The 17,856-nt window shown below is 45.0% G+C and overlaps 3 protein-coding genes across 4 annotated transcripts; 1 reads left to right on the forward strand and 2 right to left on the reverse strand.

Annotated features, from left to right (window-relative positions):
• Positions 1-3,757: 3,757 nt before the first annotated feature.
• Positions 3,758-8,600, reverse strand: zbtb1 (zinc finger and BTB domain containing 1). The gene is made up of 2 exons (XM_077017600.1): positions 8,293-8,600; positions 3,758-7,213 (listed from the first exon to the last, which is right to left on the reverse strand). Exon 2 carries the CDS (start codon positions 7,197-7,199, stop codon positions 5,157-5,159), a length of 2,043 nt encoding a protein of 680 aa, XP_076873715.1. The 5' UTR covers positions 7,200-7,213; positions 8,293-8,600; the 3' UTR covers positions 3,758-5,156.
• Positions 8,601-8,695: 95 nt separating this feature from the next.
• zbtb25 (zinc finger and BTB domain containing 25) lies at positions 8,696-11,888 on the forward strand. Of its 2 annotated transcripts, none has more exons than XM_077017603.1 (3): positions 8,696-9,095; positions 10,095-10,283; positions 10,642-11,888. In XM_077017603.1, exons 2-3 carry the CDS (start codon positions 10,111-10,113, stop codon positions 11,753-11,755), a joined length of 1,287 nt encoding a protein of 428 aa, XP_076873718.1. In that variant the 5' UTR covers positions 8,696-9,095; positions 10,095-10,110; the 3' UTR covers positions 11,756-11,888. The 2 variants fall into 2 exon arrangements, with proteins under 2 accessions (XP_076873718.1, XP_076873717.1); XM_077017602.1 differs by having other exon boundaries at positions 8,697-9,160.
• A 722-nt stretch (positions 11,889-12,610) lies between these two features.
• Positions 12,611-17,835, reverse strand: LOC143523246 (uncharacterized). Its single transcript, XM_077017601.1, has 2 exons — positions 16,612-17,835; positions 12,611-15,798 (listed from the first exon to the last, which is right to left on the reverse strand). The coding sequence occupies exon 2, from the start codon at positions 15,671-15,673 to the stop codon at positions 14,117-14,119; it is 1,557 nt and encodes a 518-aa protein (XP_076873716.1). The 5' UTR covers positions 15,674-15,798; positions 16,612-17,835; the 3' UTR covers positions 12,611-14,116.
• Between the last annotated feature and the right edge of the window lie 21 nt (positions 17,836-17,856).

Genomic DNA, 17,856 nt, shown 5'->3' on the forward strand with positions numbered 1-17,856 from the left:
TTATAAATCCCACATTTAGGACATTTGTACATATTTGTTTTACACACACACACAGACACACGCTAAATTCAGTTCAGCGCCAGGACAACTGATAAATCATTTGTTACTTTAATTGCAAAAAAACACCTTTACTTTCTTTTAACGTTCATTTATAACGTCAACATGGGACAATATAAATTACACCAAGAACCAAATACATGAATGTGAGAGTGAGAAAAAAACGTTTATTTTCTTAGTAAATGTAGTGATTAGTCATTTCAGATTATCCCAGTCCCAGTGTGTATGAAAATGAAACGATGCCATCAAGTGGACAATCAGAAAACAGCAACTACTTGTATCTAAACAGCCCTGTTCGTAGCACGTAAAACAGGTTATTATATCACTGAATCCATTTAGATTACGAAACGTCTATACGGAACTTTCCCACAATTGAAAATTCTCAAAGCTCGCAACAATTACTGGGAACGAGTGCTTTCTTCAGGCATTAGTGGTAGAGTCAAACCTGTCCTGCAGTAGCAAGACAGGATAAACCAAGACCAATCAGGACATGAGTGTCTTTCTTACTATAAGAATAAGAAAGGATGATCTACGCTCTCCACAGCTCCTGTTGAAGCAAGTCAAGCAAAGTAATTATGAGAAGAATTGGGCAATAAAGCAGAAAAACAAAACCAAATGTAACTATGTTGATCATGAACACTCTTAAAAGGCCAGAGTTGTACACCCTTTGATTTACACTCAGTCAGGTGTAGTTTACTATTGAGATATGACTACATACGGCACAAATGTCAATGCTATTTTTACAGTTGATTACGGAAACCTGTGCTTGCTAGATGCTACAGAATAATCACTGCTGACTTTAGCAAAGACGAACAGAATCCTTTCCGTATCATCTGGGCTGGTGAGAGGTATGCCTGTGCTCTTTAAATACTGCTAGAAAGACTGCCGCTCTTATATAGCGCTCCTTCACCGTGGTTAATGTAAATGGCTCCATGCGTCAGAGTCTCCACCACAAGAGCTTCCCAGGGCTTCCAGAGTGGTTTGGAAAGCCTCAAGCTTGTTGGCTATAGAGACAGCAGTGCAGCTGCAGGAAGAGTGAACCACTGATGATCTTCTGACCTGACACGGGGGGGCCGAGAGCCACACACAACTGCATTCCTACTCTCTGTGTGTCTGACTTGAGTTCTGTATTTTCAGGCCTAAGGTAAAGATGAATGGGAGGCCCATGGTTTAATTTTGAAGGCGTATGCAGTATAACATATCGATTTGACTTCACTAGCTATGACGTTCTGGCATGATTAGGCCACATATGGAGAGATCACTATCGTCCTGTTAAGGCCACATATGGAGAGATCACTATCGTGATCGTGAAATGTACAGACAGGTCTCCTGTTCTCCCCTGTATCTGAACTCAAGTTGATTTCTCCTCTTTTTGTGCTGTTTTTCTCTTGAATGATTACAACAATGAGAACAATGCATGTAGCAATGAGATTTAGTTCAGAATGTATGCCCAAAACACTGTCATAATAATGACAACATAAAATAATATGAAAATTGTTATGATTATGCTTTAGGAAAGTTGGCCTTTAGCATCATTACCGAAACCTTCAAATCAAATCACATCACTTTTTCTATCATTCTGGTGACACGCTGTTATTTGCCCTCTGTTCTCATTTCAGTGACTGTGTCAGAGTCTGTGTCATTATGGGCACAAATAGATGTAAATGGGAGCTTAGCGTGTCATATCAGATCATTGTACATTAATCTGACATAGCACTCCAATGTTGCTCATTTTTACAAATCACTGCAATTACTCTGAACCTACTGCGAGCACTGCTGAACCAATCCCACTGCTACGGGATTGCTGAGAGTCTGTCATGGAATGGGAAGAAATGCTCTCAATATGACACCGAACCACATTATGGAATTTACATTCGTATGTTATCTGCCCATGTGCAACTTTATTATGTACATTGTGGCTTTCCGCTGTGGTATCTTGAGAAGATTCTGAGTGGTGAATGTCCAGGTACAGACTGCATATTGCAGAAATGCAGCGCATATGGCTTAGCACGCTATAAAGATCTGGTCCAAAGATACTAACCAACTGAACACTTAGAATCTATACAGAACTTCCTGATATTCCACAAAAATTCCACATTTAAGGAATGTAGAAGTTCACGGATTCATGTATAAGTCCGTGCCCATCAGAGACCCATAAATGAGCGATCACTTCACCTGGTGGTCTTAACATCCCAAACCCTACCTACTACCAACCTCACCACAGAACTGGTCACAGAAACTGGGATTTCTGTGTCATCCTGGAACGTCTCCAATGCCACTTCATGGTGAAAACTGTGACAAGATCTGCTTCTCTTGTTCTGAATGAGAGAGGTCAGAGGTCATCATGGTATCGACCCTTAATGACCTGAATGAGACAGACATCAGCCATTGCTGACACTCCTGGGCCCCTTGTTTCTGCTCTACTCTCTACACAAGCGTACATTTGTGTCAAATCCTACAAAATGACAAATGTGAAATGAGAAAAACTACAAACAAGCGAAAAAAAAGAAAAAGAAGATGGCAATGACCGAAACATCACTGAACGAGTGTGTATTCTTCCTGGACTTTGCACGATGCTGGTGTTTATGAACATGCTGCATTTAATAAACTGTCATGATCAAAGCCAGTATGTGCAGATACCCTATTGGAACCTGGAACTGCACGTATACAACAACAGGGCCGCTGTTTCAGTGTAGGCTTCACGCTTCAGGCCCCGAGTGTTTTAAACCTGTTCAGACAAGTCTCAGCACAAGTCTGCCTCCTTCATAAGATGTTTTTCTGGCTTTAAAATGACAGAATTTGAGTTTTCTTTACAACACATTTTTATAGATCTTATATAGACTCATAGTCACTGATAAACATGCAGGTTGCATTTGAATTTGTTCAAATTGATGGACATGGTCTCTGCATTTGAGGCATTCACAACCCATCACAACTATTAGAAGTTGAACAGCTACTATGACAATTTATACTGGTTTTTAAATTAGGCTTCTAATGTCAGATATGAATTATGCTTGTGTTTACCTTGCTGACTTTCATTAGTCATGTTTTTACTTGCCTAGACATCACTGGAAATATCTTATAATAGTGACAATGGTTTTAAATGATAAATGGTAGAATAGGATACAAACTTTGAAGAGAATTAGTGGAACAACTGAAGTAATGTCAAAGTTTCTCTAATGTTTACAACATCACTCTTGAATGTGTTATATTTTAATATATTTTTAACACCAAATATCACTAATCACCAAATTTTATAAAGAAAAATCTGAAAGTAATTTGAAAAATTGTACATTAGTTGTGTGTGAATATAGAGATTAAATAACCACGCATGTTTTTAATAAGAACTCCTCTTGATTACACTTGTCTAGACTGCAACACATTTTCTTTTCTCACGTTTGCTTAAATGCTTAAGTAAGCGACCACTCCTTAAAGACGTACAACTCGGCCACAAGACGTTCACACGTTTAAAACCAATCACATCAGTGACATGAGCTGTAGATCAGATGCAGACCATGAGGCAAAAACTATTTCCTCATCACCCGTCTGCTGAGCTACATAAAAACGCACCGCTTAGCACACAAGAGGAGTTTGGTCAGATGGTTTCACGAGTAGCTCTTAAGGCCTGAACCCAAATACCACTGGCTGGTCATACAGAGCTTGGGAAGGGGCACTACAGTGGCACAATTTAGGAATGATAGACAGTGAGCAGCTTTTAGTCTTTAATGTTGTAATCTCACAATGTGCATCAAGGCGCATGTCATAGTTCAACACCCTGACCTCACACTAAAGACGTCATGGCACTTGTGCCTGAGGAATGAGAAGCACAACTTATATACACACACCGAAATCGACACTTGAGCTGAAAAGAAAACTAGTCAAATAAAATACGATCAAATGCGTAACTTGTATCAAGTATAACGAGACTCTTTTTGTGCTCATATTGTGATTTGTCTTCAGTCCACTAGGACCAAACATACTTCAAGAGATAATGTATAAGATTTTGATAAAATATTTCAAGCATTTGAAACCCTGCTAGCTTACAAAGGCCCACTGAAGTTCCCTGTGAAAAGCCTGTCTCCGCATTACACCCACTGAACCATTAAATCCTTCCAAATATGAGCTAAAAACGCAACTGCCTGTCGGATGGCACAACTGTTTCTGTGTGTAACTGTGGGGAGGAAATCTGAATGAAATCATTGAATGGAATTGATTTTGTATGAAGGGTGTTTATAATACAGAGAAAACAGGCTTTCTACTCAGGGCTTCATTCAACGATTACAGCAGTAAAAATATGCTTAAAATATGACTAAAACCATACCATAGTGTACCTAGAGTTTGCATGGTATACAAACTATAAAAAATATCTTCCAAACAGATGTTTTTAATTAAAAAAAAATGTCTAATAACAGCACTTATCAGCTCTTGATGAATTTTGACCAAACAAATTCATTCACAAGAACATGTTGCATAGTTAATACATTAAATCCTGGATTATATTTAAAGGAAATAAGACAATTCTGACACAGGAAACTGACGTGGCTGAAGAGTGTTTGTATCAGATTCAGTACTTTTAGTGTTCTGTTGCAAACAGGAGAATGGCCCGTACAGTACACATTAATGCTAGATACATACGGTTCTCTGGGCCTCAAAGACGCATTGTTCTTGAACAGCTATCCTCGAGAAGACGTTACCAGGGGTATAAATTAAAAATATATATTTAAATTAAGTAATTTTTTGTCACAGAAAAAGCCTTATTCATGCTTAATATCTGTATCAAGTTAAGAGAGACTACGTGTTGTGGTCTAAAACGTAAATGTTGATTTGGGGATTCAGGAGCTTGTTAAGCAAAACAATGACATACTGTCTTTCACTGATTACATGTAAGATGAATTGAGATTCAACCAATCACAAGGTTCGCTTAAAGCCCGAGGTCACTGAATCCCACATGAAACATTGAACAAAAACACCTGGATTATGCATACCATCAAAAGTGCAGTTTATAGGTTATTATTTGGTGTCTAAGTGCATAGATCTCATCTCACATTTATAGAATGGCTTATTTTAAAAATTCACTTTAAACGCTTTCTCTCTGTATTTCACTGTCTCTTGGTGTGTTTTAGGTTATAGTGGCTCCGCATGTCTTTGCGGAGGCGAAACTTCTCCCCGCACACTCCGCAAATGTACAGGTGAACATCCATGTGCTTCTCCAGGTGGTCGCCGCTGGGGAAGATCTGAAAACACACCTGGCAGATGGTCTCTCCGGCCGACAGGTGTGAGATCATGTGACGCACGTGGTCGTGTTTGAGGAAGGTGCCCTGGTCGCACACGGGGCACACGTAGCGCGCCATGCCCTTGTGCATGTCGGTGTGTAGGCGGAGCTGGCGCTCGCGCAGAAACTGCTTCCCGCAAGTCTGGCAGGTGAATTGCTTCTCCTTGGTGTGCACGGTGTAGTGCTCGCGGAGATGGCAGCGCTGGTAGAAGCCTTTGCCGCAGATGGCACAGAAGTGCTTGCGCCGGTGGTCGGGCTCGGCGCCGTCTTCCGCGGTGGCGGCCCGGAAGGGCTCCTGCTCGGGGCAGGCCAGCGTGTGCTCGACGGCGAGCCCTTCGCTCTCAAAGATCAGGCCGCAGAGGGGACAACGGAAGCCCAGGTCGGCGGCGTCCAGCAAGCCCTCGTCCAAAGGCGGCCCGTCTTCGGGCGGAGGGGAGTCTTCGCCCGGCGAGTCGGTCTCCGTGCACTGCGACTCACCGCAGCGTTCGGCGTGCTCCTGAAGCTGCCTGCCCTTGATCAGCACCTGGCCGCACCGCCCGCACGCACATATATGTCCCATGTGGTTGGAGATGTAATGGGCGGATTGGTCCTCTTCTGTCAGCAGGGTCCCGCAGAGCTCGCACGGGATGCACTCGCCGTCCTGCTTCTCCTCTTTGATCCTGCGCACCTTGGCGTCCGGCCCGGCGTCCTTACTGTGGCCCTCGAGAGCGCTGGACCCGTCGTCCATCGTCGACACCCCTGCCTCATCGTCGCTGTCGAACCTCATGTGGTCTCCGACGTCGTCGGCGAACATCCTCCGACGTGCCTTGCAGCTCCCTACGCTGTGGTTTCCCACCTGGACAACCTTTATGCTTTCTATCTCCGCATCCTCCGAGTCCTCGTCCTGCTCCATCTTGATTGTAATGTTCCTCGCCATGGTGGGCTCGCCGTCCGTTCCCGTGGCAATGGACCTGATGACCGATTCGGAGTCCGACTTGTGGTCAGGCCAGTCCTCTTCCCCCTTGCAGATGGTTCCTCTGTGGTCCTCTGGGCCCTCGGAGGCGGAGCTCTCCGCCTTGCCGGACTCGTGGGTGGCCCCCTTGCCCATTCTGGGGGCCTGGTACGCCTTGCGGTTGGTGCAGGTGAGGATGTGTTCGATGAGAAGCTTCTCACAGCTGAAGACGAAGCCACAGTCGTCACAGGTGTACGTACGGCCAAAGCGGGGACGTTCTTTTAGGGCAGAACTTCGACCCGAGGCCCTCTTCCTCAGGTCGCACGGCTGCTCAGCCAGGTTATCCGAATGCGCGGGGGCGAGCGGCAGGACCGCGTCCTCCACGGGCCGCACGGTCGACACGTTAATGTTCGGCCGAGCGCTCGCCGTCTTGGGCGCGCACTCGCTGGCCGCGGGGCTCGTCTTCTGCTTCTCAAACATGCGCACGCCGAACATCATCTTGTTCCCGGCGACGCCGGAGGAAGACGATGAGCTGGACGAGGAGGACGAAGCCGAAGAGGAGGGAGTGAGGTTGGACGTGCGGATGTCTCGGAGATCCTCCAGCGAGTCGGGGATGTAGTACATCTGAAGGTACGCCATGGAGGACTTCAGCTCCTCGAACTCGTAGTGGTCCACGATGATGCGGCCGAGGTACATGAGCTGCAGGATGAGGTCGAAGCACTCCGCGCTGATCTGCATGTTGCTGAGGTCGAGCCGTGCCGCCCCCTGCTGGTCGCGGATAAACATCATCCTGAAATAGGAGCTGCAGGCCGCCAGCACGGCTTTGTGGGCCCTGAAGTAAATATCGCCAATGGCGATGCAGCAGTCGCAGAGGAAGCCCCATTCCCGCTGGTTGTTGAGCTGCTGCAGGACATGCTCGCTGTGGCTTGGCCTCGCCATCACCCTGCGGAGGACTGGGACACACGCACGGAGCATGACCACAAGATAATGGCGTGTCAAAGAAAAATACAAAAAACACAAACTGACCTCTACACAAACTAGTACTAAATTTGTATTTAGGCAGCACTGGTCGTAAAAAAGATCCCCCACCATAAATATAACAGCACCTTAAGACAGAAAATCTGACACATTTGCTTAAAGGTACTGTTTGTCACATCAGAGTTTGGTATTTGTGTTGGCCAGCAGGGCTGGGATTATTTTTGGATTATTATTTTCTTTCGTAACAGGTAACAGGATTTGAGGTAACTGGCATCTGTTCAACACACATCTGAACATGGCATAGATACAAATGGACTGAAACCATGTTTACTAACATGAAATGGTCCCATATGAAAAAGCATTTCTGCTTCATTTTAATCATCAGGATGTGTGACCTGATAGTTTTAGTGTTGTCAATGTTGAGTGAACTCCCGTACTTACTATAGACGTAATTATGTCTTTTAAGTGTGTGTGTGTGGTAAGATATGGGTGGCAGTTATGTAGCTGAATCACTTTGCGTGGGAAAAAGGCCAAAAATACGGTTTCTTCACCTTATATGTAGAAGAGGTAAAGTCATAAATTCTGTCAACAACATCAAACGGAAAGGTAGCGATATTCTACATTGACTAGTGTGAACTACCTATGTAGTTTCCCTTTGTTGTGCTGAAACTCAGAGCTGTACATCCCGCCCCCGCGTTTTCATTGGCCCGTTCGGAGCTTTTACATCCCGCCCACGCGTTTTCATTGGCCTATTTCGGAGACGGAATCATGCGGGCGCTGTGGCTGTCAATCATACCGCACTAAAAGTAAAAATCAAACTGTTCGTGTCGGAAAGTGTGCAAGAAAAATAAAATACGACCGATATTTAAGCAAGAACGCGATATAAGTGCCGAGTGCCGTGAGGCGACGGCGGGAGGAGCGGGTTTGGCCCGCTTTGTGGCGGATGTCTCACGCACGCGCGCACCGCCACCCCCGCGCTGCTTCCCGCACGTACGTGAAGCGCTTTCTCATTACCTCACGTTTACACGCAAAAAAACACACCAAAAACACTCACCCACGGTAACGTGTGCTGAATGACGGCGAACGAGGGGTCCAAATAAACACACGGAACCGGAGACTTGCTGCTTTTCTCGCCCGAATCCGAGCAGAAAGTTGTGAGGAGAGTAGCTAATGGCGAGGCGAAGCCCCTTGTGCAGCAGGGATGAAAGAACTTCCGCACAGCCGCGCTGAGAGCTGCACCGACCGCACAGACGGAGAGATCCGGCCCACTCACGCACACGCACAACCCGCCCCAGGACGGGCAGAGACGCCGAGACTGGGACAGATCCGGCCCACTCACGCACACATACAACCCGCCCAGATACGGGCAGAGACGCCGAGAGAGATCCGACCCACTCACGCACACGCACAACCCGCCCAGATACGGTCCAGATACAGAACCACACACGAAAACATGCACATCCGAGGAAACCACTCGCTCACTTTCCCTGAAGTTAGAAGAAAGAGATAAAACCTTATAAAAGAATCGTTTAATCGATTATTTTATATTTTAAATGGTTTAATCGATTTTCTAACAAAATCCTCCAGATATGAATGCACTTGTGAAGTGGATTTATAAATAAAGTTTGCTGCACACTGCGTGTGATTTTAATGAGCGATTTCTTTTCTTCGCTACACGTTTTGGTGCACGGTTGCTGGATCGCGGTGCACAGACGTCGCCCCGCACGAAACACCGACAGAAAAAACTGATTATTCGACGTTTTCTTCATGCATTTGTCTGGATCTGCTAATGTACATTATGGTCACGTGACGGATAACAAGCTAAGCCGTCAGTCGCATAGGAAGAAACGCGAGAGCGTAAGAGATTTTTTCCCTGCTGCAACAAATACGGAGTAAAAACGGCGTTTTCGGGCGAATAGGTGGTAAGAAAGCGCCTCGTTTGGTTTTACGAACGTGTATATTAGCGCGAGCACGCGCGTGGCTTATTTGTGAGGATGCGCGGGCGCGAGCGGCGTTTCTTCACCGTTTCCATCGGTGTGTGTGTGTGGACTAAACCTGTAAAACTGAGGCGACGCTGTCGCGAATAATGTCGCCGGTCCACACACAAGCCGCGTTAAAACGGCATTAACTCAATTATTTCGGTGTATGTTGTGAGGGGGGCGGATATATCGCGCTGTCAGTTCTCGCTGACGAACGGTGCCGTGTCCAAAAGTGCTTTGTGTGCCGGTCCGTCAGGTACCGTCCGAGTTAAAGGACGTGAGACGTGAGAAAACCAGGCTCACGTTACCTGGCTAAAACGCCTCAAACGTGTTCTGGTTTTACACGAAGCCTATTACAACCTAATGTAACCAACATAAATATAATTTACGTACTATGTCACTTAGATAACTATGGGTGCAAGTTCAGAATGCAGTGGAAATATAAAGACTATTCACTGCTGTTAGCGGGTCTCCGTCTATACGCTTAAAGCGTTTGAGGCCAAAGGCGGACATATAGTTCCAGCAAACGTCTGAATCACTGGGACAGTCCCATCCAGATGTAAACAGCTGGCCTAGGTTTCTCTAAAAATGCAAAATCTGTAATTATTATCGCCATTAGAGGTCGCCCGTTGTCCCGTCATCGTGAATCTACTTTGGTTTGACATGGTATGGCATACATGATAATAAATACCCTGCCGATGTAGTGCCTCTTGTCGTCTTTTCCACATTTTCCCCCTATCCTGTGTGTGTGTGTGTGTGTGTGTGTGTGTGTGTGTATATATATATATATATATATATATATATATATATATATATATATATATATATATATATATATATAATGTGTGTGTGTGTGTGTGTGTGTGTGTGTGTGTAGGTTAAGACAGGGCATCATGGATGTGGCGGGCCACAGTCTCTTCCTCCTCAAACAGCTGAACGTCCAGAGAGAATTTGGTTTCCTCTGTGACTGCACCGTCGCCATCGGCAATGTGTACTTTAAGGCTCATCGAGCAGTGCTAGCCTCTTTCTCCAACTACTTCAAGATGATCTTCATCCACCAGTCCAGGTTGGTCGGTCTTTTAAAACCCCTTCACATGTCACCGTTAATGTGAGCTCGGGACAGGAATGTTCAGTGTAACACCTGCGGCACTGAACGAACTTTTACTGTGTTTGTTTGTGTATTGTTCACACCCAATGTCTCAACATTCATTCAGCACTGTGGTTTTGCTATGCAGTAAGCAGATATGCAAGATAAGTTAGTTTTTGAACACAAATAATTAGAGAATACTCTGAATATTCTGCATATTCACTGTTTATTTGCATAACAGAGATACCGAACATGATATAGTCCTCATTAAATATGCAGCTGGAAGTGATCAGTGTTTGATTAGTTAAATGAATGCGAATTTTTTCCCTACATTCAGCGAGTGCATTAAGATCCAGCCAACCGATATCCAGCCAGACGTCTTCAGCTACCTGCTACACATCATGTACACGGGCATGGGCCCTAAGCAGCCTGTGGATCAGAGCCGGCTTCAGGACGGCATCAAGTTCCTCCACGCGTACCAGCTCTGCCACAAGGCGGGAGAGGGCGGGCCCGACGCTTCCTCCGACACCATCCGCATGTCCAACCTCTACGGCATCCAGATCTCCTCTCAGCTGGCCACCAAAGAGCCGTTGAAGGCGGGCGGCTCGCGGGACGCCGAGGACGGACGTTCCAGCGGGCGGGCTCACGGCCGGCCGGCTCTGGCGGTGGGGCTGGAGGGGCTTCCCCCGGACAGGCAGGCCCACGGCCCGCACGGTGTCTCTTCCACCGCCTCGGGGGACGACTCCGACATCTCGTCCCGCATCAAGCAGGAGAGGGTGGAGGAGGAGGAGCCGGACGAGGGCGAGGAGGAGGGAGGCCCGCCCACCTCCCTGGCCTCCGCCAAGGGCAGCCCGTGCCAGCCGGGCCACTTCAAGGACGGCGCCCTGGCGCTGCTGTGCCCCCGATGCGGCGAGCGCTGCCTCTCGCCCGAGGGCCTCCGCGAGCACCTGTTCGGCCACGCCACCTGCGCCCTGATGGAGGGGGCGAGCGAGGACGGAGGCGGGGACGAGAGGCGCGTCCCGAAGGAGCGCGGGGACGCGAGCAGCCTGGAGGAGGCGCTGAGACAGAGCCAGGCGCTGGCGGACGAGCTAGCGACGGAGGCGCGGCGAGGGGCGGGCGCGGGGGCGGTGGCGACGGGCGGAGGGGGCGGGGGCAGCCCGCCGGCGGGCTTCACGCGCAAGAGGAAGATGGCCTGTGCCGTGTGCAACCAGCGTTTCTCCCAGAAGAGCCAGCTGCAGGAGCACATGTTCGCGCACGTGGGCAAACCGCTGCGCTACCACCGCTACGGCCGATTCTGCGGGCCGCTGCTACACGGCTGCGAGGGCCCGGCGGACATCGGGCCCGCTGCGCCAGAGGACGCGGCCCGGGAAACTCAGGACAACGGCAGTTCCTGCTACTCTCTGGACTCCGAGGTGTCGCAGGAGAGCGTCGACGCGGTGACTGTGGAGTGATGCACGCCCGCCTGACCGCGGAGTGATGTTTTATGCTTCACTCCAGCTGTGCCCGCCCCCAGTGGGAGAGGTTCGCGTTTTGACTCCTCCTCTTCGGCTTTGACACCCCCCCCGTCCTGTCTCATGTAGTTCCAATCAGTACGTTTCTGTTTGAGAAGACTGTTTTAAGACCCCCTGTCTTGATGAGTTCAGTGTTTGTGTATATTGAATTGTGGCTTGTGAATATAACCGAGCTGGACCGAAGAACAAGGCAGCGTGTCATTTTCAGTATTTCCGTATAATCAAAGACTATTCTGATTAACAGAGCACAAAAAACTAAACCAGCACGGACAAACAATTTCAACTCAGTTTTACAGCCTGTTCTTGTAACAGTGACACATATCAACACGTTACATATCACAGTTGTTTTCTTAACGTGCTGTAGCCAGTAGATTAAATTTGAAAACAAAATCCTGCAGATAAAATCAAAATCCTGAAGTAAATTCTGTTAAGATTTGGTTCAGTGCCTTAGAAACAATATACAAGAAACACAGAAACTAAAAGCACTTATGGTGTTGCCTAACCAAATCTGTAATGTGGTCAGTCATGAGAACAGTGTTCCTTCTTTAATTGCTGGATATGTTGGTGTTGCCAAATTAGTGTAGTGCCTAATTCTCTGAAATGCTCTAAGAAGTCTGCACAACAGCAGTAATGAAAGAATGTGTCCAAACCACTCATTTTGACTTTCTGCGATTCTCAAAAGACTTGGCAAAGAATATTTTGTGTGTACCATGTTACTAAAAGTATGACAACACCTCACTTGGTACCGTTACCACATAAACGTAACATCTTGTATTTTATGACACAACTGGGATTTTGTGGTTATGCTGTTTTCTGACAGTCTTTCTGTCAGAATGTTGTTACGAAAGGCTGGTGAAGTAATATCACTGACTTCAGGTCTTCAGGAAGTCAGAGCCATCTCGTCTTAAAGATCGTCTGTCAACAGCTCTGGCCTAAGGCATGCAATGACACCTGACCTTTACGTCTCGTAGTTAATAAATAAAAAAAAAATCTCAAATTTATTGACCACTAATGCAGAGGTGAGTGTACTGTGATGAGAAACCAGTGACAAGCAAATGTCTGTGATACTTATGTGACTTGTAGAGTGCATCTTGAATAGCCTCTTTATGACTTCATTTGATCAAAACTGAGTAATATTGTGTGATACTGTGTACTGATTATTTTTTTAAATAAATGACATTTTCAATTATCTGCAGTATAATTTCCCTTCGTCTTAGTATTGATGTGTTTTATTTATTTTAAAGCAATGAACATCCCTTAATACTGATTAACTGCAATAAATTAGTACGTAAACTTTCAAGGTAATTCCCCGTCTCTATTTGTCCACTAGAGGGCAGTATTTACCTGAGAAGTGTGAGCATTGTTCAGGCATGAGTGGTTGTCAACAACAGAATGTTTGACAGGAAGGATTCACAAAGCGTAACTGCCATGATGAAAACAAACTAAATCAAATCTCAAAACAAGAGGTCATTTTGGTGAGTTTTTCCTGCTAAAATACAGAAGCATTTTACTAAATGGTCTATATTTAAATATGAATATGGTCCACAGGAAGAAAAATTACTTTTTTTCCTGCCTGCTGTGACCACATATTTCCATTTATTGAAATCATATCTGATCCCTCTGGGTTCACTGTTCATCATAATTCAAAACAGGACCAGGCTGGGAACATATGGGACATTTTGTTTTGTCCAGATTTACACAAAGGCTAAGACACCTGTGAGGATAAACCACGGGGAAAGAAAATGTAACATCACTGCATGGTTGTGTAGCTGTGACATGTAGATTATCCATTGCTATAGAAACTAGGGTTATGTTGCAGTGATATGAGAGATAATGTCACATTCTGGCTAAAAATATGAAATGTGGGAGAAATAATGAAATAAACCACGAACAAATTTCATGTTTTAGGCAGATTTTGTGAATTCAAAGATATCTGATGCAAGTTGATGTCCTGGCCTTGTGATTATAGAGGAATTAGTAGGCTACATGTGATTGTAATTTCAACTATAAAAATATATTTTAAGCAACAACATATCATAACTATATCACAATTTGCAAACCATTATAAATAACACAAATCAATCAACCAACACAATACACACCCATGAATTAACTTCCAGCCAGTGAAACAGAGCTTGAAAAAACAGTCTAACTATGTATGATTGCACTACAATGCTTACTCAGCTAACACTGATTATGAAACATTGATTTTTATCCAACTGTGAGACTAAATATTTTAGCGATGGGGGTGGGGGGTATCAGTATCATTTTTTTTCAGTGTGTGTGGTAGTGTTGTGTGTATTAAGTGTTCCTCTGATCTGTCTGATTATTCTGTACCTCAGCTGAAAGCTGTTCCACTGCACCACTAATGGCGTCACGCACCAAAGACAAGCCAGTCTGCACTAGTAGAATCTCTGAGAGCAGACTCTTGTGTTCACTTTGGTCCAAAATCTGTGAAGTGTCCTTTGGCATGCTGTTAATCTTCAGAGGGTAACAGGAGACGTTTACTGAGACAACTGTTGACAGTCTGCCACACTGTGGAAGGTTATTCTCTAAGGGTTCTTGGTTTTCTTCATCTGATGAAGGCACATTTTCTATTGTAATCACTGGTTTGCTTTTAACTTCATTTTCAATAGGTACGATCTTATATGTTTCATTAACGGCTGTCATATGTGTAACGGGAACATTTGAGGACATCTCAGCCACTTCAGTGTCTGAACTGCAGTCATCAACAGATGGTGGTGGAGAGTCAGACTGTACTAGACCTATAGGTTCCAATATTTCAGTCATCTGTACCTTTGTGTCCATTTCATCCACTGTATATGGGAGTTGGTGGTGTTTGCACACATCCTGTTTGTTACAGCATAGCCGTTCAGCTTCTTCATGAAGGAACGCTGTGTTTGGATCCGCACTCACCTCCACGCTCAGTTTCAGAACCTCTGGACTCTCTTCCTTGTGGTCTGGATCTTTGCCCGGACAGGGTTCTTCAGGGATTCTGGAAGTGTCTTCATGAATCTCACTTGATCCGTCCAGATGCTCATCTGCTGCCCCAGATGACTCAGAAGCACAGCGATCCGGTTTATCAGCAGAGAAGCTTCTCTCAACTTCCACGCTTTTTCCAGAGGCTGTTTCGATAAAGGTATCGCTACACGGTCGCAAACATCCCTCCTCCTGGCTCAGATTTCTTGCCGATGTTACCGACAGCCTCTTGAAGAAAGGCCATATTCTTACATGGAAGTTTCTTCGCTTTTTTCCAGCACCAGCCTTCTTGAATACTTCTTTATTACCCTTTTTGATTTCGCTCAAGGCAACGCCAGGAATGGTCAGAGATTCTTGTGTGGTGTTGCCGTCCCCTGGAACATCTCGAAGGCTAACCCATGCTCTGTGCGTCGTGTTATCTTCAGGGTGCTCCTCAGAGTTGTTTCTCCTCATGACACACGCAATGGCAGGGGAGAAGATCCTTTTAAAGGTGGATTTAGCCCCGGTCCTCTTTAGCTTGTTCTTGACATGCGGTCTGTTTGCTCTGCTCTCTTCCAAATTCAACATAACTTCCAAAGGTTTTTCTTGGAGATTGCATGAAGTTGCCCCTTCCTTTCCAGCGACGGCAGTCTGAGGGCTCAAACAGGACACACACGGTGGTTCACAACCTGCTTCGTCTTGGTGCTCTACTGTTGTGTCCTTGACCGGTTCACTACATTTCTGTCGCTGTTGCTTCCTCAAAACATGAGCTTCTGACTTTATCTCATCACGAACTGGAGACAGAGGTTTTCCCAAAAGAAGTCTTGGTGGGCCTGTTAATTTCCGTTTTAGACCAGCTTTCTCCTGAAATTCTCCACCATCTGTCTCCTCTGTTGCCATCGTTTGTTAAGAGGCACCAAGACTTGCTGAGCTGCAGGAGGGGCAGGTTTCCAGAAAATATGGAGTAATTTATTTAGAGCTACTGTCTTCCACTGTCATAATGTCATGTCCAGTCTTCTGAAAGGCTGCAGAGCAATAAAGAAATTCAAGCTAGTGTCAAACTTGACATGGTCATTACCTGTCATCATATTTGGCTATTATCGAAAATTGCCTGAGGTGTCAGACATGATTTTTTTAGAGAATATATGAAACACAAATTCACTTAATGTACTGCTGACTGTGATTTTATTTTTAATGTTTTGTGTTACAATATAGGCTACCCTTATTGAAACTATATAGATAGCCATATGCATTTATGGGTGGATATCATTTAAAGACTTCCTTTAAATGATTACATGGATAATAACTCTAATAACATGGTCCACATTATATACAACTTTCACGCGAATATGCATAGCAGCTCTTAACTAGGGTGTGTCCCTAAAGTACCACAGCATTCTCTGTGCTGCACCCTGAATAACAGATGTCTAACATTTCAGATTAACACTTCAGAGAGTTCAGAGCGAAGAAAAACAATTAAGAAATAAAACAGGACCTTGTAATCATCATCACTTCAAATCAGTTTTAAACACCATATATTCCCAAATTTTTTAATGAGTAGGCTAGAATGAGTTTTTGTTGTTTGTATTATTTGGTAGTGGGAGACAGTAGCCTAATTTGGGACATACTTTTACTATTTGCTAGAAATATAGACTAATTCTAAAACAGGAAGATTCAAACATTTTGTAGGTTTACTTCCTGAGGTAGCAGCCTGCTTCCAACACAAACGGGAAAACTATTTTTGACGTGCATAATGACCGTTTAATTTCTGAAGAACAGTTTAACCCTGGCTATACACAGTATCAAGCTCCAGTATTAGAAACAAAAAAAAACCTTACCTGCATAAAGAAAGACGTTTGCGTATTTCCCCACCAGGTGGTAAAAGCACGACGGGTGTAACGGCGACGTGGTTCGTTACTGCGAACACCAGCAGCTCCGCACTCGCGAGCGCTTTAACTTGGGAGGGATGCTGTTACCTAGCGGGCCATGCGCTCATCAGTTTCCATAGCAACCACCTGAGTGACAGATTCTGGTCCATGACATCGAATTATCGAACGATACCCTTTACTTTACTAACCCTTTACGATACCCTTTACTTTACTAACTCAAACACTGTTTATTTAAAATTCATGTTTAGGAAGGTTAGTTTATCAGCATCTACAGTCATGATTGTGTGTAAAATATTTACAACGATTTAAAAACGGAAGCTAAACGTACTAAAGTAAAAACTGATTTAGTTGCATAGGACCCTAGTACTGTATGTTAAATAGTTAAACCTATTTAACATACATTATTTACTATTGATCTTAATAAAACATTTTAAGAATTCAAATGTTTACTCATCAGCAAGATATAGCAAAGGTAAAAGTAAATCTCAGAGGTAACAATGACATCGGTTTTATTTGCAAATTCTTGCAAATAAACAAATTGCCTACAATTCTTTCTAAACTGTTTTCTGGACCTGCTGGACAGTGTGCGTCCATGAAGCTCTTTTCAACAGACTGGGCTGTTTCGACCACAGGATTATCAAAGCTCACATTATCACGCTGTGCTTTAAACAGGGACCCTCTCTCCACCTTCCTGTGCTCCTTTGTGTTGGAACTTTGCAAGACCGTATCATCTTGTCTTTACAGAGGTGTGCAGAATGTTGTGCGTTTGGAGGTCTCTGTCTTTCCTGCGAGCAGTTCTATTTCAGGTTTAAAAACGGACTGCTTGTTAAATGTTCAGCCACACAACACCCGAAGCAGGTGGGAAAGCTCAACGGTCTTTTCTGCTCCACCTGCCCAAAGGCACACTGAGAGTACTCAGTATTACTGCTGTAGATACGCGTAGTGTTATTACAGATAACGTAACAGTCAAATTAAAAATCACTATCTATAAATCGCATCACCATGCTGTAGGTCTCCTATGTGGCTTTTGGACACTGTAAGTAGTGTACGAGCAGCACAAATCAATGAAATGACTGAAGTGGATAAGAGCTGTGAGGTTGGGGAGATTATTCGTTTGCAGTTGAAGTCCAGCTCATCAGCATGATGTAGGAGAGGCCAGCGTATCTCAGCGGAGGAACCTCTCAGCTCTCTACA

Source organism: Brachyhypopomus gauderio, chromosome 9, assembly GCF_052324685.1.
Source record: "Brachyhypopomus gauderio isolate BG-103 chromosome 9, BGAUD_0.2, whole genome shotgun sequence".
NCBI classification, from domain to species: Eukaryota; Metazoa; Chordata; class Actinopteri; order Gymnotiformes; family Hypopomidae; genus Brachyhypopomus; species Brachyhypopomus gauderio.